The sequence below is a fragment of the Anser brachyrhynchus genome (genome assembly GCF_964034855.1).
Source record: "Anser brachyrhynchus genome assembly, chromosome: 17".
Taxonomy (NCBI): domain Eukaryota; kingdom Metazoa; phylum Chordata; class Aves; order Anseriformes; family Anatidae; genus Anser; species Anser brachyrhynchus.
Window position 1 is genome coordinate 1,656,056 of NC_137710.1, and position 26,834 is coordinate 1,682,889.

At 59.0% G+C, this 26,834-nt stretch overlaps 1 protein-coding gene across 1 annotated transcript; it reads right to left on the bottom strand.

Annotated features, from left to right (window-relative positions):
- Positions 1 to 1,306: 1,306 nt before the first annotated feature.
- ACACB (acetyl-CoA carboxylase beta) lies at positions 1,307 to 26,831 on the bottom strand. Its single transcript, XM_080559336.1, has 53 exons — positions 26,437 to 26,831; positions 25,177 to 25,619; positions 22,026 to 22,158; positions 21,435 to 21,573; positions 21,106 to 21,215; positions 20,625 to 20,706; positions 20,167 to 20,265; positions 19,746 to 19,855; positions 19,425 to 19,535; positions 19,027 to 19,236; positions 18,631 to 18,801; positions 18,165 to 18,326; positions 17,805 to 17,968; positions 16,916 to 17,066; positions 16,728 to 16,831; positions 15,999 to 16,080; positions 15,350 to 15,495; positions 15,130 to 15,280; positions 14,894 to 15,028; positions 14,312 to 14,458; positions 14,002 to 14,190; positions 13,466 to 13,566; positions 13,300 to 13,388; positions 13,099 to 13,223; positions 12,533 to 12,646; positions 12,352 to 12,465; positions 11,997 to 12,086; positions 11,761 to 11,879; positions 11,417 to 11,554; positions 11,235 to 11,334; positions 11,026 to 11,133; positions 10,862 to 10,918; positions 10,458 to 10,499; positions 10,157 to 10,372; positions 9,871 to 10,026; positions 9,072 to 9,275; positions 8,666 to 8,821; positions 8,158 to 8,280; positions 7,682 to 7,951; positions 7,270 to 7,367; positions 6,991 to 7,111; positions 6,691 to 6,801; positions 6,313 to 6,456; positions 6,109 to 6,229; positions 5,846 to 5,942; positions 5,565 to 5,661; positions 5,168 to 5,303; positions 4,654 to 4,831; positions 4,052 to 4,164; positions 3,289 to 3,443; positions 2,863 to 3,033; positions 2,090 to 2,226; positions 1,307 to 1,962 (listed from the first exon to the last, which is right to left on the bottom strand). The coding sequence occupies exons 2-53, from the start codon at positions 25,608 to 25,610 to the stop codon at positions 1,836 to 1,838; spliced, it is 7,158 nt and encodes a 2,385-aa protein (XP_080415462.1). The 5' UTR covers positions 25,611 to 25,619; positions 26,437 to 26,831; the 3' UTR covers positions 1,307 to 1,835.
- Between the last annotated feature and the right edge of the window lie 3 nt (positions 26,832 to 26,834).

Genomic DNA, 26,834 nt, shown 5'->3' on the forward strand with positions numbered 1-26,834 from the left:
CTGGGTCATTCTAGATGTGCTGCATCACAGTTACTCTGGTGTCAAGCACGCCCCTGCCAAGTGGCGCACTGCGGCTCAGCACCAACCAGCAAACCTAGGCACCTGCTACCAGAAAACCAACCCGGCCGGGAAACAGTTACACACAGCTTACGGGTCAGAAACGTTTGACTCCAGCCACCTTGTCCAAGCGCGCTGAGAAGCAGACCCTTCTCTTGGATCTAAGACGTGTTTCCATGCCACTGCTACATAAAATTATCCAGTTACTAAGCATTTGTAGCACTCGCCTGCAAATTGAAGGGCTTTTTTCTAAAAAAAAATAAAAAAACCCTTTCCTCAGCCTTCATTGCCTTTACAGACATAATGCAATGTCCAAGTTAAGGGCTCAAATCCTCCAGAAGAGTTTACGGGTATTTACTGCATGAACTCTTCTTCCAAGAGCTGCTCGGTACCAAAACAGTTCCTGTGCTCGAGGGAAGGAGGCTGCTACCGTACAGCAGCAGCCGCCATCCCCTTCTCAGACCCTCCCTTTTTATACAGTGACAAAATAAAAGAGCTCAGGAAAACCTCCTTGAGGGCAGTGCTCCTTTTATTGGCGCTGCTTTGGCTGCATGTTTCTGCCCACCTCCCGCGCAGCGAGCAGCGCCCCCACCTTCCCCTGCCAAAGCACAGTGACACCTTTCACGCCAGAAGACATCTCCTCACACCCTTCCTACCCATGACCCAAGGACAAGGAGCCCTCCCCGCGCAGCCCCCAGCATGACCCAGGGGGTGTCCAACACCGCCGCATTGCCCCCGAGCCAGCGTCCCCCCCTTCCACTGCCGGAGAGCTCCCCGCTCTGAGCGCCAAAGCTAAACGTGTGCAGGTGATGCGATGCCTCCGCAGCGCGAGGTCTCGCAGCCAGAGGTGCCGCAAAGCACGCGGTCACCTTTTCCCCCCACGTGGACCCATCTGATGAGAGGCCACCAGGGAACCAAGGCACGGGTAGGAGCAGGCAGAGACCTCAGCCCGGCTCCTGTCCTTCAGCGGAGGAGCCAGGTCGCTGGGAACGGGGCAGGGGCGCCCGGAGTTGTCCTCCCTCCTCTCCGGCCTCCGTGGGAGCTGCAGCACGAGCCAGAAAGGGCAAAACGGGAGAAAGGAGCAGATGGGGCGGTCGCCCTGGTCAAACCGTGGCAGCTCCGCCGATAAACCTGCTGCAAGCGGGCCCAGCACGGCTTGGCGCTGTCTCCTCTGGGCCACCAGGTATTCGTAGTCCTGCCTACTGATGGCTCCGCAGCACAGGGAAGGATGAGACAAACTGCTCCTCATAGTTCCTGAGTTTATTTTGAAGCGTCTGTTTGAGACTGCTTCTTCAGCAGGATTTACATTTCCTCGTGCCAGTGCATGGTCAGCCTCAGAGCTGGATGGAGACCTCCTCCTCTGTCCCCTTGGTGCCTCAGCTGTTCGGTTTGTACTTCCAGCTCCATCCAGTCTTGTGAGATATACCTGACACTGGTGCTCATTTTAAAGATCAAGGCCAAGGCTTGCAACTAAAACACAGTAAAAGATTTTTAATTCTTTTTAAAAAAATGAATGTTTGCACCAGGTCCAGGCTGCAGCCTTGGCTCGGGCCAAGTTATCTTCTGCCAAGCTGCCCCTCTGACGAACGCTCCCAGCGCCAGAGGGCCCTCCGCACAGGCGGAGAGGGTATCTTCATAGCTTAAAATACAAACATCGGCATTTATTTAGGCACAAGGTAAGAGTCCAAGGCTCCAGTTCGAGGGCTGAGGGACTGGGTGGGGAGGTGAGGTCTGGCCTCTGAGCAGCAGCGTGTCCCGGTGCCCCTCCTGCCGCCGGCTCAGGAGGGGCTGTTGTTGTCCACCGTCGAGAGGAGACGGGCGACCTGAGCCTTCTGCGTGCGGGTGATGTGCTGCGCCATCTGGATGATGCAGTCCATGGCCACCTCGGGATTGGCTTGGACCAGGCTGCAAGGCAGATGGGAGAGTGCAGCTCCCTCAGAGCACGAAGCAGGAACTGCCTTGTCTCTACCGCCCGCAGGCCCCAGCCCAAGCAATGGTTTTGGCCTTCACGCTCGGCTCCGTGGCCACTCACCTCCGGATGTGCTTGAGCACGTAGTCCCGCTTCAGGTACTTGATGTTCTCCCGGATGGCTGACTGGATGCCGTCGTCCTCCTGCATGTGCTTCTCCAGCCACTCCACCACCACCTGGTTGTTGTCCCAGAGGTAGCCCTGGGGAGAGCAGCACCATGTTGGGGGAGCCCAGTGCCCACGCAGGCTGAGCCCCTCTTCTGCTACAGCCTTGGGCTTTTTTCTCCCGTGGCACAACCAGACAACGGGATTATTTTTCTCAGTCCTGCACATACGGCATGGTATTCACCCCCAGCCCATGTAACAGTCATGGTGAGAGAGGGGTCAGTATGGAAATCAAAACTCAGGAAAGCTTCACGGACTACTAAAAATGCAGAAGGTTAAGGGAGAACACGTTTCCTGCACACCTTCACTCCCCAGCTCAGCAAGAATGGGACTGAGCTGGGGAGGTGCATCACAGCACTCACTGCATGCAGCTCAAATACCAAGGCCCCGAGTCTCACTTCTGCCCTGGGAAGCCCTGGTGGATGGTGGAAATGAAGAGGCCTGTAGTATCTGTTTGGGGGCCACCTTGCTACAGCTGAGCACCAGCACACAACTGAGATCACCCACCCTGAAGGGACACCCCCGCTCTCAGGGCTTGCCCACGCTGGCAATGGCAGCAGAGCAGCAATTCCCATCGCGGGTTTCAGCTCAGGGAGGCACTGACGACACGGCCCAGTGACAGGAGAGCAAGGTGACAGCCTTGGAAGGACGGGGCCCCGGGGCTCAGCGTACCTTCTCGGCTCCTTCCGTCTCCATGAACCAGCGCCGCAGCATGGACTGGATGTGGATATGGCTCAGCTCGCTGTTGGCGTTTAGGATCTCCATCCTCACCACTTCCTCCAGCAGCAGCCGTCGCAGCCGCCAGTAGAGGAAGGAGCGGGCGTTCTTCCACTCCAGGATGTCCTGCAGAAAGGGGGCAGAGCCCAGGGAGAGGAGCTGACGCGCAGCGACCGCTTGCTCGCAGCTCGTGCTGGCAGGCCTGCAGGCAGATCTGCTGGGCTGGAGCAGGGAGCAACACCTGGGGCAGGAAAATGCACGGAGCCGCAGCCCAGGACCCCGGGGGGAATTCTGGCTCCCACCTTCATGCTGCTGTTGCAGCCCCCAACCCCAAACCCACGCCAAGCCCCCTTCCCCAGCCCCGCTGCTGCCCTTGCTCACCGTGATGACGCCTTTCTCCTGCATGCGGCCGGGGGTGTCGTGCAGGTCGGCGAAGTGCACGGCCACCTGGTAGTAGATGGGCAGCAGGAGCTCCTCCCGGGCCTTGAGCTGCTTCTCCAGCTCCTTGCGCTGAGCCTCGGACAGCTCAGGCGTCCCTGCAGGGGCAGACGGCTGTCATTTCCCAGCAAGGGGCCTGGGCTCTGCTCGCTGTTCCTATTTCAGCCGTCCCAGTGTGATATCCCTCTGCTTCGGCACATCTACAGCCCTGCCCAGAGCCCAGCCGCAGAACCCTATGTCCGTGAAGGGGCCGTGCTGCGTTCAGTGCCTGCCGCAAGACGGACACTTTGTGGGACCGTGTTTAAGCAAGGTGGGGGGGCAGGAACCTCCTAGCACAGCAGGCAGGAGCAAATCACAGGGCAAAAGGAGACCTGGTTCATTAAAGGAAGCTTCTGTGCAGATCTGTAATGATTATTTCGTCTAATTTAGGCACTGATTGAGCACGGCTATTGCCATTCTTCATCTCAAAGCACAGGAGTAGTTGCTGCAGCAAAGTCCAGCACCCTCCACAGACCCCCAGGGGATATGGGGATTTGAAAGTACCTCCGCAGCCCCTCAGCAGGCCCCATCATCAGACAAACCATCAGGAATTTTCATAAACTAATGAACACAAAAGGGTTTCCTGGTGCTTGCCACCATGTTGTCTGAGGCAAGTGTTTTAGTTCACTGCTACCAAGGCCCAGAGGCTGAAATGCCCTTCCCTTACCCAGCTGCTCAACAAGTCTGGCATAAACCGTATCGATCCTTCTCATGGTCTTCACCAAATCTTTCTTCCTGAACTTGATCTCCACTGTTCCCCCAGGCTCCAAAATGCCACCCCTGGCAGGAAAATTTGGTAAAGCAGGGACAGGTCAGCAGGGGAAAATAAGCCCTGGGACAAGACGTCACCGTTGGTGGCAGTGTGGCAGTTCAGGCAACTCCCTCTTCTAAGAATTAGGGACAGAGAAAACCTAAAATAAATTTGTTTCCAATCTGGGATCCATGGCTATTCCCCCACTCCTTACAGCTTGCTCCAACGCACATTAATTCAGGCTAGAGAAAACCTCCAGCCCCCCAAAACAAAGCTTTCACTCCCTGCAGCTTTTGCTGGACACAGGAGGATCTCCCCAAGGAGACACCTGCCACACTGCTGCCACACTGCCCTGGAAGAGCCCAGGGACTTTTAGCTGATGGCTCCGATGAACTCAAGAGCCAAAAATACAAATCTCTGATGATCAGAGGTGTCTGTGAGCAGAACTCTGACTCTGCAGACCCCGTGTGTCAGGCTGTGAAGGATGCCCATGGTTTGGACGGAGCACTGAGGCTCACCTGCTCTCCTTGTCCGCGTAGAGCTCCACGTACAGGGGGTTGATGGTGGAGTCGATGACCACCCAGGAGCCGCCCCGCAGCTCCGCGTGCGGCGGGATGTACACCAGGATGGGCTGCTTGAAATCCCGGAGGCTGTCGACAATGAAGGCGCCGAACTTCAGCATTTGGTCGTACATGTCTGCAAGCCAAAGGGACTCAGTGGCTGGGCACCCCGAGTGCCACAGGGTGGGCTACTGCCCTTTACCTCCTCTCAGCCTTTTCCAGTCTAGTGGCCCAAAGCCTTTTTGCTCCATCGGAGAGGCTGAACCAGCCCTTAAAACCAGCCCAGTGGGAAGCCACCAAGCTCTGGAACCTGGGTCCTGGCAGCACCCCATCACCTCCCCAGCCCAGCCCCGTGTCCCGGAGGAGCTGGGCAGGACCCTGCCATGCTGGGTCATCCCGGGACCCCAACGGGTGGCAGGGGGGCTGGTGGCAAAGCACAGCACAGGGATCCGGGCACCCCGAGCGCTGGTACCTTTCATGCCGCTGGAGAAGCCCCTCCAGTTGGCGAAGATCATCAGCGGGAGATGCTCCCGGTTGAAGTCCCGAATAGCCTGGGCTGTTTTAAAGGCAGAGTCTGGGAACCAGACCTGCCCCGCCTGCTGGATTATCTGGAAGAGACGGCAAGCAGCGTCGCTGAGACCGGTGTCAGCGCTTCCAGGCACACTGTGCCGGCAAGTCAGCAGCACACGGTGTGTGAGGGCTGGAAGGAAACAAGCTGAGAGAAAACACGCTCGATTTCACCAGGATTTAAGGAGAATCAGGACATGCCAAAAAGGTTATGCTAAGCTTTTTTCCCCGGTTTCCCTTCCGGCCTCCCTGCTGCACGCTCTTCCCCTGCCACTTGGCAGCACCGAGGTCTCCCCACGCACCTTTGCCTCCGAGTCGGGGTTGGCAGGGTCTGCGGGTATGGTCACCTCCACAGAGCGGGTCTCGACAGCGATGACACCCACGGGGAGGCCTCCCAGCCTGCGGCAAGGCAGGGCGCCTCAGCAGGGGCCAGTTCCCCTGCATGCTGCAGCCCCACTCCACCAGAGATGTTCCCCCCATAACCAGCCCCACGGGCGCAGGGCACTTGCACGCAGCTGCGCTCGCGGCCTCCCCGCCCCAGGGCTGGGCAGGGGCTGGAAGCCCCCCCTGCGCCCAGCAGTACCTCGCTCTGCCAACCACGACCGTCTGAGCCCACGGCCTCATGATCTCCTGGAAGCTTCCCTGGTCAAAGAAGCCGCTCTGCCACGTCCCCTTGAGAGCTGCAGAGCAAAGGGGAAAGAGGATTGACACTACTGTGAGTGCTGAAGGGTTTTCTGTGCACTGACGTGCAGCAAAAAGCACTTTCTGCACCAGGACGGGAGAGTTTGCAGCCACGGGATGCATTTGGGCACGCTGCTGCAGAGGTCTTGGGCTGTTCTCACTTACTTGGGTGAGGCCTCCCTGCCAGCATCCACCTGGGGTCATAGGGGACTTTGGAAGGGACAAAATCAATTTCTCTTTCAACGGGGTCGCTTATGGCAGTAACGGGCACTGGGCTCCGGTTATCCTGTAAGGGAGAGCCCCGGAGGGCAGGTCAGCAGCCAGGAACCCCCTAACACCCCGCGCTGCCATCCTGCAGCACCTTCCTACCTTGGGCATGTACGAGAGCCACTGCAGGATGGTGTAGACCCCTTCAAAGTCATCTGGGACAATGACGTGGGAAACGCCGTTGTTGTGCATGATCTGCACGCCCCCCAGCTGGTTATTGGATGTGTAAACCTCACGCCCCAACACCTGGGTGGAATTATGAACAGAAACACAGGTGGGGCTCTGCTAGCACAGCAGCTGCCTCTCCTTACTCTATTTGCTGTCAAACCTTCGTCTAGGTTCATCCCCTCTGGTTTGAGGGATTTGAATTTCCACCTCTGCCTACGCAGGCTGATGTTAAAGCAGACTGCCAGGGAACTGCCACCTCTTCCTACGGGATGGGGACAGCACTGGGGGAGGCTGTGTGCTGGAGCAGGGTACCTTATTGAGAGCTGTGACGCCGGTGAGGATGATGTGGGAGTTCTCCACCTGGATGACGCGCTGGCCCAGCCTCACCAGGTACGCGCCGATCCCGATGGCACGACACGTCACCTGGGCGCACACACAAGGACATGGAGTTACGGGGGAGAACAGGCTGCAGCAGTGATGCTGTCTGGCTCTGCAGGGGTCTGGCACAGGTGGGATGCACCAGGTCGCTTGCTACATCCCGTTGTTCCCTCCAGATGTTAAAACCAAGGAGGATTGGGGAGGAGTGGAGCAGGGGAAGGTCTGAGGCTGTACCATGCTGATGGTCACTATTTCATCGTAGGCACGAGAGGACTCCCCAGCGATGGTGCCAGCAGCTTGCAGGTTTTCCACCCCAAATCCGTTGTCCTTCCCAATGATGTCCAGGAGGACGTACCTGGGGGAAAGGCGGAGCTGGGATGGCATGGGGAGGACAGGGGGGAGCGTTCCCTTGCGTGGTGGGACCAGCAGGATGCTGAGCCAGGATGTGGGACCTGCATTGGCAGAGACGCGGGGCAGGGCTGGGGGGTGTCCCTGCAGGACAGCAGGGCTCACCTGGACTCGCCCCCTTCCTCCACATGCTCGCAGTGCACCGAGTTCATGGCACTGATCCTCGTGTAGTCCTGGGGAGTCAGGTACAGGTACTTGAACCCCTGAAAACAAAGAGGAGGAGAACGAGCTGCAGTGCCCGTTTGTGCACGCTCACAGGGGACACAGAGCGCTCCAAACCCATCCCAGAGCTGTCCTCACAGCGGGGTCAGGACCAGGGCTGGACAGAGCAGCTGTACCAGCACAGGCACTTTCATCTCCACCCCACCAGGGAAGGTGGAGGGAACCGTCCCCGTGGCACTGGGTGCTGATGGGGGGCTCACATCCTGCCGTTTTGTCTCCCAGTTTATCTCCGGTCCTTCCCCAAATAAGTCCTCTGTTGCTCTCCCTGATGGCCAAAGGTGAGGTGCTCACACACCTTGTAGGGATCCTCGGGGTCCACCCAGGCCACTTGGAACATGTGTTTTATCTCCTCGGCGAAGCCGATGCGGGCGCCGCTGTTGGCGGCGATGTAGACGCGGGGGATGCCTTCAGCCCGGGCCAGCTCCGAGGCCCGCAGGAAGACCAGGTCCTCCTCCGGCCCGAAGGAGCCGATCTTGTGCGTGATGTCGTTGCAGATGAGCACGATGTCCCGGCCCTTCGGGTACTCGGGGGTCTTCAGCTTCATTTTGAAGGCAACCATCCCCACCTGCCCCAAAACGGCACAGTGTCACAAGGCTGGCTCCTCCGGAGCAAGGAGGGCAGAGCTGAGACTTCATCAGCCGACAGACAAAGCTCCTGTTTGGGGAGCATCCCCCGGGCTTTGTGCACAGCTGGACCGGGGAAGCCACCAGCTGTTCCCACCGGTGACAGCACAGCTTCCCACCACCCTGCTCCCAGATCATTCCCCGCTACCTCATTGCCTCCAGGCAGCCTGTTCATCTGCACCAGGTGTCCCTGGGAGTCCAGAACCAGCTCGGTGTACGTCAGGACATCCTTGGGGTACAGGTCTGAGGAGCCCCACAGCTTGAAGAGAGCCTGCAGAGACACGGCACATGGAGCAGGCTGAAAACACGTGGCCACGGCTGCTCCAAGGCCATCACCGAGTGTGGACACGCACTTCTGCAGCAGGCCGGGACTTTGCGTGAGCAGAAATTTTGTGTCAGAGTCCTGCTGCAGTCCTCCTTGCCCCAGGGCTTTCTGGTTCACATTCTTTGTGAATACAGCTATGGCAACTTGCAAGCGCTAGGAATCAGTTTTTGAAATGCTTCATATAACCAAAATCATGGGGGTTTGGGCTCTTTCTGTTTTGTCTTTGCCAGCTCAGAGGAAAGGAATTCCACTCAAGACGGGAAAACGTGGGAAGGGAGGGAAAGAAAAGGAAATTCAATCATTTGGAGCCTCTCTGCTCCACCAGACCCACCTGCCTGATCATCTCTGGGAAGTCGTACACGTAGGTGGTGCCCAAGGACTGCGCCTGGAAGCGCTTGGCCTGAAGCAGGTCCTTGGTGACGTAGGGGGTGTTGATGAGCATCCCATGCTGCGGCCCTTGCTTGTCCCCGTACGACTGGAACATGATCTGGAGAGAAGGGCAGAGCGTTGGGGCAGCGCAGAGGGGAGGGACACAGAGAAGGTCGCTGCACAGCGCTGGGCTCTGGGACAAACCAACACTGCAGCTGCACCAGGGCTTCTGCAGGAACAGCCCCACGGCTTTGCCACAGCTGGCAGCTGCTTGTTCTTGAGCACAGGACCCTGCCTGGGGACTCGGGAGGGGTTTGGGGTGGTCGTGGTGGGGTTCCTGCCTGCTGCCACCTCCCGTGGGAACTCACATTGCCGGTGCCGGAGTCCCTCACTTCCTTGTAGAGGCTGATGTCCAGGTAGTAGCCGGACTCGTTGGTCAGGAAGAGGCGGATGGGGATGGCTGCGGTGGTGGGCGTCAGGCGGATGTTGATCTTCACCTCGGCCTGCAGGACCCGCAGCTTCCAGAGGCGGCTGCCATAGCGCATCACCATGGACCGTACCGACTCCTCGATCTGGGTATGGGACAGCACGCGGGTGGGTGGCTCTGCAGCCCTAGGGACACCATTGTCCTCGAGCGTGCGATGCTGAGCTTGGAGAAGCCCCATGGCATCTCCACCTCAACAGCCACTTCAGGTTTGCTCTGGGCAAGCCCCTTCCCTCCCTTCCTCCCTGCCAGGGGCCAGTTCTGCCATCCAGCCTCTCCACTGGGAAGAGGGAAAGATGGTGCCTTGCATTCCCCTTAACATACACAGCCTCTGCTTTCATGACATGTTCTGCCAGGAGGCAGAGCCCTCCACTCACCCTTGCACCCTCCAGCAAATCGCTGCTTGTCCAAGCCCATGCAAAAAGTCCTGACTCATTTCGAGGTGTGAAATCTCAGCCTCTCTCCATCAAAAAGCCCACAGCGAACAAGCCCACAGACACAAAAGTAACCTGCAGGAGCCTCTGGGGCTGCCAAATCAATCCCCCATCCGAGGCCGGGTGTGCACTGGGTCCAGCAGCCGCTGCGGAGGGTGGCAGCCCAACCGTGCAGCAGAACCGAGCCCGGGGGTGAGGCAGTCTCCATCCCCGGCTCAGCACCAGGAAGCAGGACACCCAGAAACGCACCTTGGAGGGGTCCATGACGACAGTTGGGACAAAGTTGAGGAAGATGTGGTTGCAGTCGGTGCGGACGCTGGTGTTGTTGAAGGCCACCTCCAGCTCATCCATCGCCTCCAGGAGCAGCCGCTCGCCCTCGTTCTGCAGGTACTCGAAGGAGGCCTCCTGCGGTGCATGAGGCGGCTCTCAGGCGGCCAGAGAAACCCCCGTGCCCAAGGTGCCACAGCCTCCACCCCGGGCCAGGGCTCTCCCGCAGCAGCCAGCCCCCATCTCCCACGAGCCGGGGCCGCCTTGCCTTGGTGATGAGGTCCGAGTGCCGCACGATGGCGCGGATGAAGAAGCGGTAGTCGGTGGCCTCGGTGCCCGCCTGCACCTTGGCGGCGCCCAGGTAGAGGTGCATCTTGTGGTTGGCGCAGGGGATGGCCGTCAGGTCGAAGTTGCGCATGCGGCTCAGCTCCAGCTGGAAGGCCAGCGCCGGCTCCAGGTGCCGGTAGATGCGGTCCTCTGCGAACTGGGGCGGCACGGGGCGAGAGAGTCAGCGGCCAGCCCGCGGGGACAGACCCCGCTCCATCCCAGTGGAGGGGGACAGCTCCTACCTCGTCCCTGGCTCTGAATGTGAAAAACTTTGGGAATTCTCTCTAGAAAAAAGGGGAAAGACAAAACATCAATAACCCTGGCACACAGAGGCTTTTTCTGATTTTCAGAGAACTCACTAAAAATAAGAACCACTAGGTTTCCTCCACCCCAAAAGAGAAAAGAGCTGTGCCTAATCAACGCCTTTTAAAGGGAACTGAAAGGTATGGAGGGACCACACAGGAACCACATGTTACTGGACACGTCAGCAGCATGAAGGATAATACAGGAGATAAATCTTTCATCGAATCCCCTGTTGGTTGATGCCCAGCTCTCCCTCCCGACATGCGGAACGCCATCTCTCAGTGCTCGAGTGGCAGAAGCACAACGTGTCCAAAGCCACTCTTAGCATTCAGTCAGCACTGACCTGCTGGGCAATGAGAAATGTGATTCTCCGGAGACCGCAGTCAACAAGGATGGTTTTCTGCAGGGAAACAGAAGGGAGGGTCAGAGCACAGGGGCCGGCCTGTGGAGGGGGCAGCCACTGGGGTACAGGGTCCCAGCTGGCAGGGTGCGGCCCGTTTGGTGCACCTTGGACTGGGCAAAGGCTCTGAAGATCGGCACCAGCTTCTCGTCCTCCATGTGGTCTGCGCAGCGCAGCGCGATGTTGAGGATGTGGATTGGCTCCTCGCGGATGTTCTGGCAGTGAGACCCCCCCACTCAGCCCCGCTGCTTCAGCCCAGCAGCGCTGCCACCAGCCCTGCACCACCCAGGGGGGACAGGAACAGTGCAGTGCCCACCTTGGCATCCTCCTCCTCATAGACGGTGGCTCGTGCCTCGCTGAAGAGCGAGCTCTCCAAAGGCGGGTCGGCAAAGCACGAGATCACTTCATCGAAGTTCCTGCCCAGACAGCAGGGATGGGGTGAGAAGCCAACACTTTGCCCCCCCCCAGCCCAACGGGACAGCACCACGACCCTCCCACCTCGTGAAGTCCTCGAATTTGTCGAAGGCCACCATGGCTCCCATGCGCTGGCTCAGGGGAGAAAAGCCGCTGTCCATGAAGAGCTCGGTGCTGTGCCGGGCCAGGTCGGGGTTGGAGATGCTGATGGGGACAGACATCCTGCACGGGGCAGCAAGGCAGCTGTCAGCCGCGGGCAGGCACCACTCCTTGGTCCCAGCAAGGACCACACAGGTCCTGCACAAGACCCTGACCTAGAAAGGGCTCATCCTGCTCCCCGGCAGGGTCCCCACACTTTGGAGAAATAAATCCAACAGCTTTGCAAAAAGGACCTCCTCTGGAGGAGGTGGCATAAAAAGTGGGGGTACCTGTTGGGGTGGGAGAAGGGCAGCATGAACTGGAACTCCACCAGGCAGGTGCCGTCCGAGAGCTGCTGGTGCTGCAGGCTGTTCAGCTCGTAGGCGATGTACCCGCGCCGCACGTACACCTGGGAGGGGGACGATGGGGGTTACCGACGTGTGCTGCTGCATCCCTGCTCCTGCTCTGAACGTCTGCGCACCTCGGGGAAGGCGCAGACACCCCCCTGTACCCCCCCGGCCCTCACCTCCAGCGCTGCCATGCGCACAACCTGGTTGGTGTGGTAGAAGAAGATGGGCAGCACATCGAAAATGGTGGTTTCCGAGAGGATCAGTTTCTGAAGGGAGAAAGCAAAATTTAGGGCAAGGGTGGAGTGGGACCCCCCCTTGGCCCATCACAGGACAGTGGGAGGCACATCTCAGTGGGGTCCCCCAGCGTGGGCTGCACAGGAGCACTGACAGTGGGACAGACACTGACACCACAGCGAGGCTTTAATTGCTTTTTGGGCTATTTTTAAGCCTAAGCCACTTGCGGAGCAGACCTCCTCACCAGAGCCACCCAAAAGTAAAATTGCTTCAGTAGAGAAACATGAGGTTCCCAACCTTCAGGTTCTCAGGGCAGAATTCATGTCCGTACATGTCGATAGCAGAGAGGAATATGGACTCCACCTGGTTGTGCCGCAGCTCGTAGGAGGGCAGGTGAGAGGCGATGAGCACCTGCAAGAGGAGAGGTGACTGGGAGTGGGGACAGGGATGGGGACAGCCCAGCGCGGTGCTCACTGACCTGCCGGGCTCTCAGCGCCACTTTGGAGTGTTCAGTCTTGCTGAGCTGTGTCAGCTCGTTTAGGATGGCCGTCAGCTCGTCCGTCAGCGTGGGGTCACGGCCACACAGCTGGTCCTGCAATGCACACACCGCGATGTCGAGGTGCGAGCTGGCTCCTTGCTGCGGGCAGCACCACCACACGTCCCCAGCCCCGTGGGGACAACAGGGACAAGACCCCGTGCAGGGAACAGGGATGACAATAGGCAAAATTCTGCTCTTTGCAAGAAGTGTAGCAGTGTAATGCTAAGGAGAGGACATGAAGACCCCCTTAGCACGGCAGCCACATGGTGAAACAGAAATGGATGCTTGAATGCAAACCCAGACCCTGTGGATGCATTGAACAGAAGAGAGGAAAGAAAATTTATCAAGTGGCTGCCCACTTTCATGGGGATAGCGCAGGGCTGTGATGGCCACAGGCAGCTGGGTACTGGGGCAGCCTTTTCCCGTCCCACAGCGATATGGAGCTCGCCTCAGCTTACAGGCTTTTCCCTGCCGCAACCCTTTGCTGCTGCACGGGCCGCACTCACAATTAACATGGTCACCAGCAGGTTCTTCTTCGCCACCTGGGCATGGGAGAAGATGCTCTCGAGCACTGGAGTCATGTCAGGTTTGTGCTGTTCCCGCAGGCTGATGACGCACTTGTCGTAGTGAGCTGTGGGGCAGAGCACCGTGAGCCCCGAAGCCCCCCCCCGAGAGCCCCCCAGTCCCCGGAGCCCCCAAGCCCTCACCTTGCTGGAACTGCATCTCCACTTGCAGGTAGCGCCGCAGCAGGTCCAGCACCACTGCCTTCATGTAGCCGCGGATGCCACTGCGGTACCTGGGGAGCAAAGAGCCCGGCGTGCTGTCGGGGGGTGGGGGGGGGACACAGGGGGACACAGGGAGCACCAGGCTCACCTCTGCACCAGCTGCACCACGCTCTGCGTGTTCATGAAGAAGACCTCCCGCTCGGCCTTCCTCTGCAGCGTGGCTGCGTGGGTGTCCAGCACCGTGGCGATCTGCGAGGGCACACAGGGTTCGGCATTGCTCAGGGCCGCCTGCTCTGCTGAGGAGAGCACTGCCGCGCGCGGGGACTTTCAGGGTCATTCCCCCACCCCCAAGTGAAAAATGCAAAGTGACGAATAAATATAAACATAAAAAATGTAAACTAAATATAAATATGAGCATATATAAAAATATAAACATATATAAAATATAAGCATATATAAATAAATATAAATAATTAAATAAAATTAATTTAATAAAATAAAACAAATAACAAATATAAACATAAAGATATAAAAACATATATAAACATATATAAATATAAACATAAAGAACATAAACTTTTCCCCATCACTTTTTTATTTATATCGCCTCTTGGCAGGACAAATTCAGGCAGAAATTCCTAGCTGGCTCTAGCTGAAAAGGGAAGCGGAGGCCAAGCTGCTCACCTGCTGGCTGGGAAAGCGGCAGAGCACGGAGGTGATGTTGCTGGCATACTGTGCCATCACCTTCCGGATCGACTTCTCCACGGAGAGAGGGATTCTTCCCGAAATGCTTGTCATGATTTCCTGCAGCTCCAGGAGGGGCAGGGAGGGATCCCGCAGGGTTTTCATCAGCTGCGCCACCCACTCCTTCACCTGCAGGGAGCAGGGGCTGGTGCTGCCTGCACCCCGGCACCGCGCGCACCCCCGGTGCTGCCCGTCGTGCAGGGCACGGGGGCTGCCAGGAGCCGGGGACGCTCTTTGCCCCGGCACCCACCTTGGCACTGAAGTAGGGCTCGGGCAGGCAGTACCCGTTCATCACGTTGGTGAGGTTGTCCAGCACGTTGCGGAGCACCTGGTGCTGCTTCTCGCCGGTGATGGGGAGGGTCTGCTGGGCCGGGAGCCCCCCTGTGAACGGCTGCGCCTGGAGAAAGCGGAGAGAGGCAGGCTGGCCTGGGTCCTTGCCAATACGGGGCTGAGCACCAAGAAGCCGCAGCTGCCCCAGCAGAACCCAGCGTGACCCCTCCAGCATCTGCTTTTGGTTGGAAGAAGCACCTAGCGGTCAGCTTCGTGTTTCTGCCAGTACCACGTCATGAAAGAGATGCAGAAAAACTGCAGATGTAGACAGAGCATTATAGCTACACTAAACCATGCACGTTAACTTCTGTACCCTGAGCAAGCACGCGCAGGATGCTTACCCAGCACCATGCCAGCCCCAACGCAGCCAGCTGGGGACACAGCATGGGCGTGCAGTGCCACCCTGTGCCAGGACAAGGGCGCATCCCCACCCACACCCCAGTCCCGGGCTGCTTCTCAGCTCTGTCCCCCAGCAGGCATCCCCGACACCCCGCGGACTCACAGGCTTCACTTTGGTGGGGTCGTCCAGCTCGAGGCGGGCTATGACGCAGCCTGCCTCCAGCAGCGCGCCCGGCCGCTTGACATAGTGCACCCGCCCTGCCTCCTCCACCGTCAGCGTCATGATGATCTTCATCACCTGCGCGAAGACGGGGGGGAAATGCAAGTGCACCCACCACCGCTCTGCTGCTAAAGAGTTTGATCCTGAGCCACGCACCAGAGCTCCGGGAACGCGCTCACCTCGATCTCCGCAAACACGCTCCCTTCGGCGAGGTGCCCGCCGTCGTCCACCGTGTACTGCAGCAGCTTCCCTGCGGAGGGTGAGCGCAGCACCGTCGGGTCCTTCTCCTTCTCGAAGTCACACGTTTTGTTGCCGATGGTGATGCGGTACCTTAGGGAGAGGGAAATGTCTCACCGTGGTCCCGTGGCCGCCGCAGAGAAGGGCGCAGCGAGGAGGTACCTGTCGATCTCCTCCTTCATGTAGGTGGTGTAGCTGTTGCCGTTGTAGGAGAGAAGCAGCCCCCCGTCGTTGAGGCGGTGCACGTCTATCTCGATGTGAGTGCGGTTCATGATGATGACGTACGTGGTCAAGGACTGGCGGGCAACCTGCAGGCGGCAGCCAGACACAGACTTCAGTCAGACCCTCCGAAATGTGTGCCATGGGGTTTCGAGGGGCTGGCAGGGTGTGTGTGTGTGTGTGTGAGCATCTCCCAGCGCTTGGGAGGAAAAACTGCCATGGGACGGGAGGCTGGAGGCTCTGTTTGAAGAGCTAGTTCAACACCCAGCCAAGAGCTGCATTAACTCACAACCATGGCTCATCCTCTGCCTTTTTTTTTTTAGGGAGAATTTTTCATGACCTTCAACTTTAAAAGCAAGAAAAGGAAGCTCTTTATTAAGATCTGGGCTACGGGATGTATGACTATGTCTGTCTTGTTTAAATGAGGTTACCAAACTCATTTTTATGTTGCACATTTTTAAAGGACAGCCTCATATTTATTGCATCTCCCTCCTCTCAGCGGGACAGAAGCACACGTCCTTGTCCCGAGGAGAAGCCTGTGGTGCCAGCGAGCGCTGCAGCCAGCTCCTGAGGAGCACAGCACAGCCCTTACCTGGAGAACGTACTTCACACCCTCGTAGATGAGCTCCACGTCAACGATGTTCAGCAAGGAGGCTGCGGGCAGCACCTGGCCCCTGAAACACAATGGCAGGGTCAGGCACCACAAGCGTTTCATTCCTCGCCTGTGCGAGCCCTCAGGGAGCCAAGTGGGTGAGGTGTCAGCCGTGCTGCTGGCACCGGGCCGCGTGGGGAGGGCACTAAGGTGACCAGAGGGGACAGGCAGCCATTTATACACAACCCACGTGAGCGCCTCTTAAAAACACATCCGGAGGCAGGCCAGGAGCTGGCAAACACGTTCAGATAAAGGCACGGAGGAGAGCTCCGTGCGTCCTCCAAGGCCAGAGGAATAACCTTGGTGCTTGAGCACAAAAACAAAAACAAGCTGCATTCAGCTGAGCTGCTTTCCCTTGAAGGCTGTTCTCACAGCCATGCGGAACATTGTTCCCCTGTCTGGATAAAGCAATATTGAGAAGCCAGAGCCCTGTGAGTCACAGCACATCCTGTGTTCCCGTGCTGCTGCATCGCCCAGAGGCACTGCCTCCAAATTTGCAAAGCAAAAATAAGAAAGAAAATGGCCAAGGGAAAGCAAAACCCAGGTCTCCGTGCTTGCAGGAGCCACGCAGATTTCAGGAGCAGCCCTTTAGGGGTGCACTCCCTGTGTCCCCTGTGCCCATGGCCATCGGGTCCCACAGCCCCAGCACGGGCAGCTCCCCCCCTGCACCTCTCCAGCGAGTGCAGAAAGTCAGTCATGCACGTCCTGAAGGCAGCGTCTGCAACGTTCAGGGCACCACAGACGACACCCAGCATCGTGTCCGGCTTCTCTGCCTAGGGGTTGCAAATAAGGGGGTTGGGGTCTCCTCAAGGAAGGGAGAGGTGACCCCGGGGGCTGCAGGGGCCAGTCTCCTCCACCTGCACTTTCTCGGCGATCAGATGGTCCAGCCAGCCAGTGTCGATCTCGTTGTTCTGGAAGCTCTCTGTCTCCAGAAGTTTAACCAGATACTCCACCGTGGTCCGGAAATCCCCGCGGATGGAGAGCTCTTTCAGGGCCACCACCATATTCCTTTCAGGGAGAAAAAAAAAAAAAACACAAAAACATTCTGTTAACGACGAAGCAGGGCTCTGCTGCATCCAAACACACTTCCCCTGCCTTCTAAGCTGTCCCCAGGCACTTCAGACACCAGGAGCTCCCTTGTTTTCCACCCCCTGCTCAGGGCAGGTGCTCACCAGCTCCCCATGCAGCACGTTTGAGGGGCTCAGTCGCCGCTAGCCCATCAACGTACCAAGGGACTGAAGGGGCTGTTATGTAGCAGCCAAAGGCTGCAGGAAGAAAGCACAGGGATTGGAACAAGGACTGCCCAGCCCTAGATGCCCTTGCGCCTGGACAAAACATTCCCACAGGGCAGGAAGGGGATGATACAGTGACAAGAGCATGGCTCTCCAGCTCTTTGCTCTTCAGGGTTTTTTCCAGTTTGTTGAGAAATTTACTGTTCGATGTAATATAAAGCTTTGACTTAAAACTCTTAAATACCCAAGGACAGTCCCGTTACATGTTGCTTAATTACTGAATGAACACTGCTGCTGCTCACTGGCACTAAGAACCTGACTGTCCTTAAGAACCACGTTGGTTAACTGGGGCCATAACACCGCTGCGGTTTGAAAACTGTGGCTTCGACCAAACAGCCTCTGCAACACAAATAAGCTGCTCAGTGGCTGAGATAAGAGCCGGCTTTCCTGGCTCGGGCACCTATTGTGAGTCTTTCTGAGGACACTCGCTCTCAGCCCTGAGTGCCACACTCACGAAATGGCCTCCTCCCGGTTCTCTCCCCACGAGAAGCAGTGCCCAAACTGGGAATCGGCAAATTCGTGCAGACCCCCGGCAGCTGCCACGCTGAAGTACCCCCAGACGTTCTTGCTGCTGCGGAAGTTCAGCTCCTGCACTGTCCCTGAGCTGGGCTTGAAACCCTGAACAAAGAGCAGAAGGCTTTTAGAAAGCGGGCTTGGAACTCACGCGGCGTAAACAGGGAAGGGGGAACCCCTTTGCCTTTTATGAAGATTTAATTCACCCCGTGGGCTGAATTCCCTCCAGCTCTGTCCTGCTGGGGAGGACCGTGCCCGGTTCGCCCCCCAGCAGCAGGGTCCTCGTGTCCCCAGGGCTCACCTCCTCGGGGTTCTCGCTGGTGATGCGCGCCGCGATGACGTGGCCCCTGGGCACGGGGGCGTTGGTGGGGCTGTTGAAGCAGATGGGCGTATCGCCCCACGGGCTCTCCCCGTACAGCACGCGGATGTCTTTTATCCTGTGCAAGGGGATGCCCATTGCAATCTGCAGGAGCAAGAAAGAGGGCTTCAGCTGCTGGAACAAGGCTTTAGCGTCAAAATGACATCTCAGCGACACCGCCAGATGGTCTGAATGAAGAGCAATGGGAAGAGGAGCTGTGCTGCAGACAGCTCCTCCAGGCAAGGAGCAGGAGCAGGAGGAGGGACATCGCAGTGATTCTGCCTGCACCCTACACACTGCTATATGGGACAGCTTCCCTCTGCAAGCCTCCAACCTAGCGCTTTTCCCTAAACTGCAACGTTTCTTCCTTTTATACAGCTTGCAAAGTCACCCACGTGCATTCAGGTACCTGGAGCTGGGCAGCGGGGAGGTTCACATCTGCAATCATTTCCGTGCAAGGGTGCTCGACCTGCAGGCGCGGGTTCAGCTCGAGGAAGTGGAAGCTCCCGTCCTCACTGTAGAGGTACTCCACGGTGCCCGTGCTCACGTAGCCCACCATCTGTGCCAGGCGGACCGCACACTGCAGGAGAGCGTGAAACCACGGCGCTGAGAAACGCCCCTTGATTCACTGCTGCAGAGCCACGGTTGTCCCAGGCAAAACAGCAGCAGTGTCCCTGCACGGATCAAAGGACACGAGCAAGCCCAACAGGCATTTCTGGGGAGCCCCTGGTGCCCCAAAACCATGGGAAACCCAGCAAGGAACAGGCCATCTTCTCTTTGTCACCTGCAGGCTGGGGCCACCCACCTTCTCCATCACCTCGATGACAGCAGGAGCTGCGATAGTGGTGGGTGCCTCCTCGATGATCTTCTGGTGCCGGCGCTGAATGGAGCAGTCACGGCCGAAGAGGGAGATGGCGTTGCCATACTCATCGGCCAGCACCTGCACCTCCAGGTGCCGCGCGTGCTGAGCCAGCTGCATCAGGAAGATGGGGGACCCAGGTGCCTCTGCCTGCACCTGCGGCAGAGAGAGGGTCACACTTCAGCATCTAAATTTAAATTTACCTCCAAAATTAATCCCAGGTCCTGCAGCAAGCCCAGGAGGGAAGCACTAGGTGCCTGGGGTGGGAGCAGGACCCTGGTGCGTGTCCCAGCCTGGCTGAGGGGACAGGGAGGGACAAGACAAGGGCTCCAGGCACCTCTCACCTGTCGGAAGCAGGCACCCAATTCCTCTGCTGCCTCCACTTTTCGGATGCCTTTGCCCCCCCCACCTTCTGCTGCCTTGACCATCAGCGGGTAGCCGATCTTCTTGGCCACCTGAGGGGAACAAGGACTGGGGAGGCCAAAGAGCTCTGGACCCCAGCCGGCTCATCCTGAGCTGCACCCACACAGAGGGACACACCGCTGTCAAAACGTCCGCGCATTGCTGGTGTGTGGCTGGGAGCCCAGAAGGGCTGAAGCCTGCAGGCTCCGAAGAGAAAAGGTGGTGCACAGGGGACAAGCGGCTGCCCGTGGGCTCAGCTTTACCTCCAGGCCTTCCTCCACATCCTTCACACAGCCCTGCGCGTACGTCTCGAGGGGGATGCTGATCATCTGCTGACCCTTCTGGTCCTCCTCAGACCACTGGGCCACTAGACCTGTGAGCACGCCCAGGGACACGGTCACCAAAGGGGTGGCAGGGCCACCACAGGGACTGCCTGCTGGTTATGCCCAGGGTAGCTGGGGAGCCCACGGGGACACATGCCACTTCCCCTGGGTCCATGTACCCCATCCCCAAAAACCCTCTGCCCAAACCAGCTGCTGTGGGGTCCCCAGTGTCCACAGCCACCCTGTGGCCAGCTGAGACAGGGACCCCCAGCCCTGGCACTTGCTTTGGGAGAGAAGGAGAGGCAGGGAGCAGAGAAACGGGCATGGGGGGGGGTGTGTAGGGCCACATGGAGGCACTTACCGCTCCCGCTCCACGGCAGCGTGGGGATCTGGACTGTCTGAGCCACAATGGTGGAGGCGACTTTGTCCCCCAGGGCCCACATGGCATCGCTGGGGGGACCTTTGGACAAGGAGGGAAGGGATGAGCTGGGCCAGCCGGCCCATCCCCACTGCCCAGAGGTGATCGACACTGCAAAAAGCTGCTCCCCACCGAGCTGGCACCATCCGCCATGGGGATGGCCCCTCTGCAAAGACAGGGGTGCAGGAAATACCCCCCCCAGACCCATTGTCCAGTGTGGGATGGAGCTCAACCCCTCTCCAAGGGGCAGCCCAGGAGGTCTGCTCCCATCCACGACACACGAAACAGGCAGATGCACGCACAGATGTGTGAAACTGGTGTCACTGAGGACCAAGGGTGCACGCGCCCGCTTCCCAGTGCCCACTGCTCCCTCCAGCGAACGGAAAGCAGCCAGACCTTACCTAGGAAAGCTATCCCATTTTTCTGCAGCAGCTCTGGCAGCTTGGGGTTTTCCGAGGCATGTCCCCAGCCAGCCCATACAGCCTGGAACAAGACAGGGAGAAGCACAAGCCATTATCTGCTGCACCAGCACCTCCCTTTGGCCATGGCATCATGCCTGATGATGGGCATCACCCCACTCAGAGCACCCCTTCTGCTCTCTGTGTTTCCCCTGGGGGCTCCCGACAATTAATCGCAGCCCTTGCTGGCATGGGAGCTGGGCATCCTGGCACCAGCATGGTCCCGAATCACACTTAAATGGTCCTAAATCACAGCAAATCTTTGTGCCTTTCCCTGTTTCCCAGACCATGGGGGCCAAGGGAAATGTCTCTGCCAATTTCCACACCGTCCCCTTCAGCTTTGCCCTCCACACAAAGCTGGTAGTCCTCTAAGTCATCAGGGCAAGCCCAGCAAAGAAGTGGGAGGCCAGCGAGCAGCTGTTACCTGGACCGGGATCCGTTTGGAAATGTCCACGATCAGCTCCACGTTGGCGTAGTTGTTGTTGTTGGCCCCCCCAGGGACGGGCACGTAGTGATCAGCCATTTTGATGTACTCTGAAAGACAGCACGTGGCGGCAGTGGGAGCATCCTCCCGCAACCATGGAGGGGAAAGTTATTTACTCCCAGACCTGGATGCATGGAAAGGCAGTGGGTGACCCCAGGCTGAGCAGAGCATCCCACATCCCAGGCAGCAATGGGGGAAGGAGGGGAGGGCCATCCCTGCTCAGCCCCAGGGTGGGAGGCACCGCTCCTTGGAGCGGTTTCAGAAATTACCTGCGTTAGCCTTGAGATCTTCGGGGGTAACCATGACCACAAAGCGAATGGCACGCTCGTTTCGGAACATCTCGTAGGCCCACCGGCGGATGGAGCGCATGCACTTGACGGCGGCGATGCCGTTGTTGGCGATCAGGACCTGCGGGGACAGAGACAGGGGGGTGAGAGGAGCAAGCGTGGGGGCGAGGGAGCTGAAACCCTCCTGGCTGTGGAGGGGCAGGGGTGGGCGTGCAGCCCCAGGAATGGCAGCGCAGGGGCAGGGTTTGGGGCAAGACGTTGGGCAGTTCCAGCTGGGAGCAAGGTGAGGAGAAAAGCCAAGCCACAGACAGGTGGACAGGCTGGCGAGGCTCATTAACAGCAGCCTGGAGCTAATGAAGAACAGGACTTTGGCCTTAATTAGTGTCACTCATGTAGTGCATGAGTGCACAACAGCATTCAGAGGGCTCTGCTCTCCGAGGAGGGGGGTGAAGCCGAGGGGACAAGGGCTCCGTCTGCTCCAGGGGGATGTGGGCAGCACGGGGAGCACAAGGATACACGGCGAAAAGCGAGCACCCCGCCGCCAGGCACAGGCAGGGCTGCGCGGGAAGCCACCTTCTCGATGACACGGTTCCCCCCGAAGCGGGTGACGAACTCGGCGGGCGAGGCGACGGTGAAGTCCCGCTGCAGGTCCATCTTCCTGTGCTCGCGGCCGCGCTTCGCCAGGTGCAGCCCGGACATGCTAGGCCTGCAGCGGGACGGGAGAGACATCAGCGAGGGGCGCAAACCAGCCGGGAGCACGGCGAAGGCTCCTGCCCGCCCAGGCTGCCTGGGAGGAGTCAGTCCTGGGGGCAGCCGGCGGCTTAGCACGAGCCAGCAAAGACCCAGATAAGACTTTGCCTCCTCCGCGGTTTCCTCTGATGAAAGCAAAAAGCCAGCCCTCAGCTGCTGGCTCCTGCAGGGAACACGAAGAAGGCGCTCCCCGTGCTACCAGCTCCCCCTCACCCAGTGGGCTCTCTCCAGGGACGTTTAGCACCTGCCGCAAAACTGCAGTGAAAACCACTTCCAGCTGAGCTGAACAGGACGAGCAGTTCGGGATGAGCGGAGGATTTTGTGATTTCGACTCCCCACCCCTGGGAAAAGCGCAGGTGACCTCCGAGGACACGGAGCGGCCGCAGGTCCACGTCTATGCACCGTGTTTGGCAGCCCCGGGGGCTGGCTGAGGCTCCGGCACGAAACCCCGAGGTTTGGAAGCCCGGGTGCCCCTGAGCCCACCCTGAGCCTGCCCCGGGGTTGCTGAGGGAGGGCGAAGAGCAGGCAGCGCTCTGCGAGCAAGGCTTGGAAGGAGCGTGGCGTTCCTTCCCCAAAAGCTCTCTTGGGGATTTGCTCTTGCACAGCCTGCAGCGACAGCACCCCCGGGTCAGTACTGGGTCAGACCCCATCCTGCCCGCTCCGTGGCCCTGAAATCCCCGAAATAACTCCCCGGGCGCACCACATCACCAGCAGGGCTCACCCCTAGCACAGTTTTCCCCTGAAGGCATCTCCACAAACACCGGGGCCGTTCCTGGTCTCCCACCCCACAGCCGCAGGGGGCAGCCGGGGGGCCGTGCTGGTGGCTGGGCCGGCCCCAAGGGCTCAGCGGTGGGACAACCCTCGTGCCCCCACAGCCAAATGGCACTTCCCTGCTGCCATCCAGAAGTTGTAAGCAACTTTCTCTTTTAATTACCGGATCCACATTCTCCCCTCATCACCCAGCCAGGCCTAATGACATCGGACCTTTGGTTAGAATTCCAAGAGCGAGCTACAAATAAGCAAAGGGAGAAGGACAAGCACCCCCAAATGACCAGACTTCACACTAGCGGCACATTTATTTTAAGGAGAAACATGCCGACACCCCCTGGGAGGTCAGGAAACGTCCCGTTCCCTCCATACACTCAGGATATTTTACGAATAGCCACAATTTTACAAAGTTATCCATTTATCGCTTCCCAGGGCATCCCCCCTGCTGCTCAGCAGCTCGGCTTCCCCCCCCGCAGCCCCGAGCCCCCTGCAAACCAGCGCCAACGCACCCGTGCCATCCTGCAAACCGCATCAGCCGCCTCCCCAGCGTGCCTCAGGTGCTGACGGAAGAAAATTCCTCCCATGGTAAAGCGCAGATGAAAACCAGCGGGGCCCACTAGCGAGGCGGTGCCTGACACCTTCCGAACTCCCAGCTCAACAAGAAGGCACCGTTTGGCTGAGCTCGGCGGCCGGGCTGTCGGTTTTCATAATGCGTTCCCGCAAAGGTCTTTTATTTTTAACCGTGGTGGGAGCGGAGGAGCCGGGCAGCAAGGCTTTGTTTCCAGTTATTTATAATTGTCGTCAGCTGCGTTTGCCTGGGAAGCTGTCGGGTGCTGCCAGCAGGCAGCGGCTCCTGTCCCCTTGCACAAATGGCACGGAGCATTGCTCCTGCGGGCTCGGGTCAGTCTAGGCTCTTACTCAAACTGAGGTTTGAGAAGCCAAGAAATGTTTTGGAAAACTCGGTACTGACAAGAGAAAAAAGCTCCCCCATTCCTGCATCTTCTGGTTAAAAAAAAAAAAATGGTTTTGTAACTCAGCCAGAATAAGTGGGGCACTACCCACAGAATAAGGCTCACCTGCTTTTCATCAACTCATCACACAGCAAAACCACCGAAGTGTTACTTTTTTTCCTTTAGTAATTCATCTGGAATGGCTGCAAGGGCAGAGGATGGGCAGGAGGGCTTCGCTGCTTTCCCAAACACCGCAGCAAAACCACCAGCAAGTGCCCCCCACCTCCAGCTGCTCTGGGGCAGCCCCGGGGACAGCCGCAGCGAGCCTGCCAGGCTGCATGGGGGCACGGCGGCACCCCACGACCCCCTGGGGGCACATCAATGTACCCCCCCGATAGAAGAAGGAAAGTGCTTGCAGCAGCTGGGCTGGCAGCAGGACCCGGCCCCCGTGGGACCTGGCCCCAAGGGCGCAGGGCAATACATGCGTGTACAAATACATGTGCAAGTGCAACTGCACGTGCAAGTTCATGGGTAAGTGCACACGCAAGTGCCCCATCACAGGACTCAGCTTAATTTGCAGACCTACCCCCCCCCCCCCCCAAATGCAGCCGGTGATGCTCGTGCACAAAACAGGCACCCAGGCTGCAGGGCAAATGCCAGCGGCACCCGCTGCTCGTCCCCCAGGCTCAGCACCAAGACCAACACCAATTTCGTCTCGTTGTGCAAGAGCCCCCCCATGTCCCAACGCCCCCCCGGTCCTGCACCAAGCACAGCTGTGGCCAATGCACGGGGAGGTGGTGCAGGGACAGAGAGAAACAGGAAAACAAAAGAGGAAGAGAAAACGGCAGAAATTTGGTACGTTGGCTTCAGGGCTGGGGTTTGCACTTAAAGGAACATCACACACACACAAAAAGCGGTTTCCAACCCATTTCTTGACATCCAAAATCACTGTAAAAAGCAACCCCGTTCCAGACATCCTTGCTGGAGATCCAGGTGCACGACACTGCTGTCACACAGGGCCTCTCAGACACATCCACCCCTCTCTCCAGGGTGCTGCGGTTAGCCTTATTATCAGGGGTTTTTGTGCAGCACCAAAGGCGCAGGGGGCAGGACTGGGACATCAGATCTGCTAAGCACCTGCAGGTGTGGTTTGTTTTTTAGCAACAAGGGCCCCGAGGTTGGAGAAATGCACCACCCAAAAAGCATCTGCCTGGCCTGAAACCGTTCCTTTTGGCTCCCGACCCCTCACGTCATACCTCATGCCCACGGTGGGCTCCAACGAGGCGGTCACGGCGGGGGCCTCAGCACCGGATCCCCCTGCGCCGGCCAGGCTGCTGCGCCGGCCGCCCACCCTGAAGGCTGCAGCCACCACCTCATCGTCGGAGGAGTTTTCATCGAAGGAGCCCAGCACAAATTTGGCCAAGGCCGGCCGGCGGAGAGCGGCGGGGTTGTACACCGCGATCTGCTCCTGCTCCCCCGCGGCAGCCCTGCCGAGCTGCAGAGGGAGGCTTGGGGCCGGGGGGCTTGGCTGTGCCGGGGGGCTTGGCTGTGCCAGGGGGGCTGCCGGCCCTGAGGGGGGCAGCGGGGCCGGGCTCTGCTCGGGCATCTCCTCCTTCCTGAGGCTAGAGCTGGACATCTTGAGGCAGATCAGCAGCGCGAGGATCAGCAGGAGCGCGGCCACCAGCACCATTCAGTTGCCCTGGGGAGAAGCCGGAGACGCTCCCTGAGCAGTTTTGCTGCATCACGGGCTGAGCTCGACCATCGGGGGATCCTTTCCGCCCAGCTCCGAGCTGCCGGAGCCAGCGGCAGCCCCGACACCGCCAGCCCCGACACCGCCAGCCATCACAGCCAGGGGACGGGAGCCCCCCCCGTACCCTCCCCATGCTCCCCACAGCACCCAGCCCACCCCTCCCCACCTCAGCCGCCAGCACTCGGAGCTGCTTTTTCACTTCCAAAACCAGCATCTTGGCAGCAGCGGCGCTGCTCTTCCGTCGGGATGGGAAAAGCCACCCCGCGGCTGGAGGCTGCCGCTCAGGGGGCTAAAATGGGCGCCATGCAGTGAGGGGGTGGCCCCGGGCGCCCCCAGCCACTGTCACCCCAGGGTAGCAGCAGCCCTGTGGTGACAGGGGTGACCCCAGCCACGCTGGGTCCTCAGGGCAGGGTGGCTGTTAAACCGAAAAAAAATCAGTTCTGTGAACTGTTGAGGGGGGGGGGGGGACGACAAAGGGGGGAACCGCCGTGCTCCCGTCCTGTGAGGTGTGACCTCCCCCCCTCCATCTCAACAAACACCCAGCACTAATGCTCATTTTGTTGGTTTATTATTAAGAAAGAGCCCATCCCAGGGGCTGCAGGGCTCCTCCGTGCACCCCTCATGTCCCCACGGCAGCCCCCCCACTTCACAGCTCCGCATGTACCCATGGAGGGGGTCCCCAATCCCACCACCCCCCCCCCCCAAAATCCCCGGCAGCAGCTGTATTTAACCCCCGGCATCACAAAACCCAACGGGGGCCACTCACCATCGCTCCGAGCCCCCGGCGTCCCGGGACGAGCCCAAACCCAGACTTGGCCACCTGAGGGGCCTCAGCTCCGGGCCGGGCCCCGCCACGCCGCCCTGGCCGCGTTTATCAGGGCTGGTGGCACTCGGTCCCCTCGCCAGGCCGGGTGACCGCTGTGTGCTGGGGGGGGGAAGCGCGTGTCCTTGCCCCCCCCAGGGCCTGCAGGCCGGGGGCATCGCCTGACCGCCCGCGGGGTTTCACATTTCAGGCCCCCACAGCCTGCGTTAGGTTTTCCTCGCTCGCACGTGACGCTAACGTCAAGCTGAAATATTTCCCTGTTAGCACGCCTGGAAAACTTCTGCTGGAGGAGAGAGTGGAAAGCAGAGGCGGCGACACCCGATCCTTGTGGGACAAAGGTG

What these genes read in the sequence shown, in the direction of transcription:
- ACACB (XM_080559336.1), bottom strand. Translation starts at nt 25,610, where the DNA reads ATGGTGCTGGTGGCCGCGCTCCTGCTGATCCTCGCGCTGCTGATCTGC. An exon ending in GCGTCACAGCTCTCAATAAG is followed by an intron (nt 6,457 to 6,690) that starts GTACCCTGCTCC and finishes AATTCCACCCAG; the next exon opens with GTGTTGGGGCGTGAGGTTTA. An exon ending in GGCTCTCGTACATGCCCAAG is followed by an intron (nt 6,230 to 6,312) that starts GTAGGAAGGTGC and finishes TCTCCCTTACAG; the next exon opens with GATAACCGGAGCCCAGTGCC.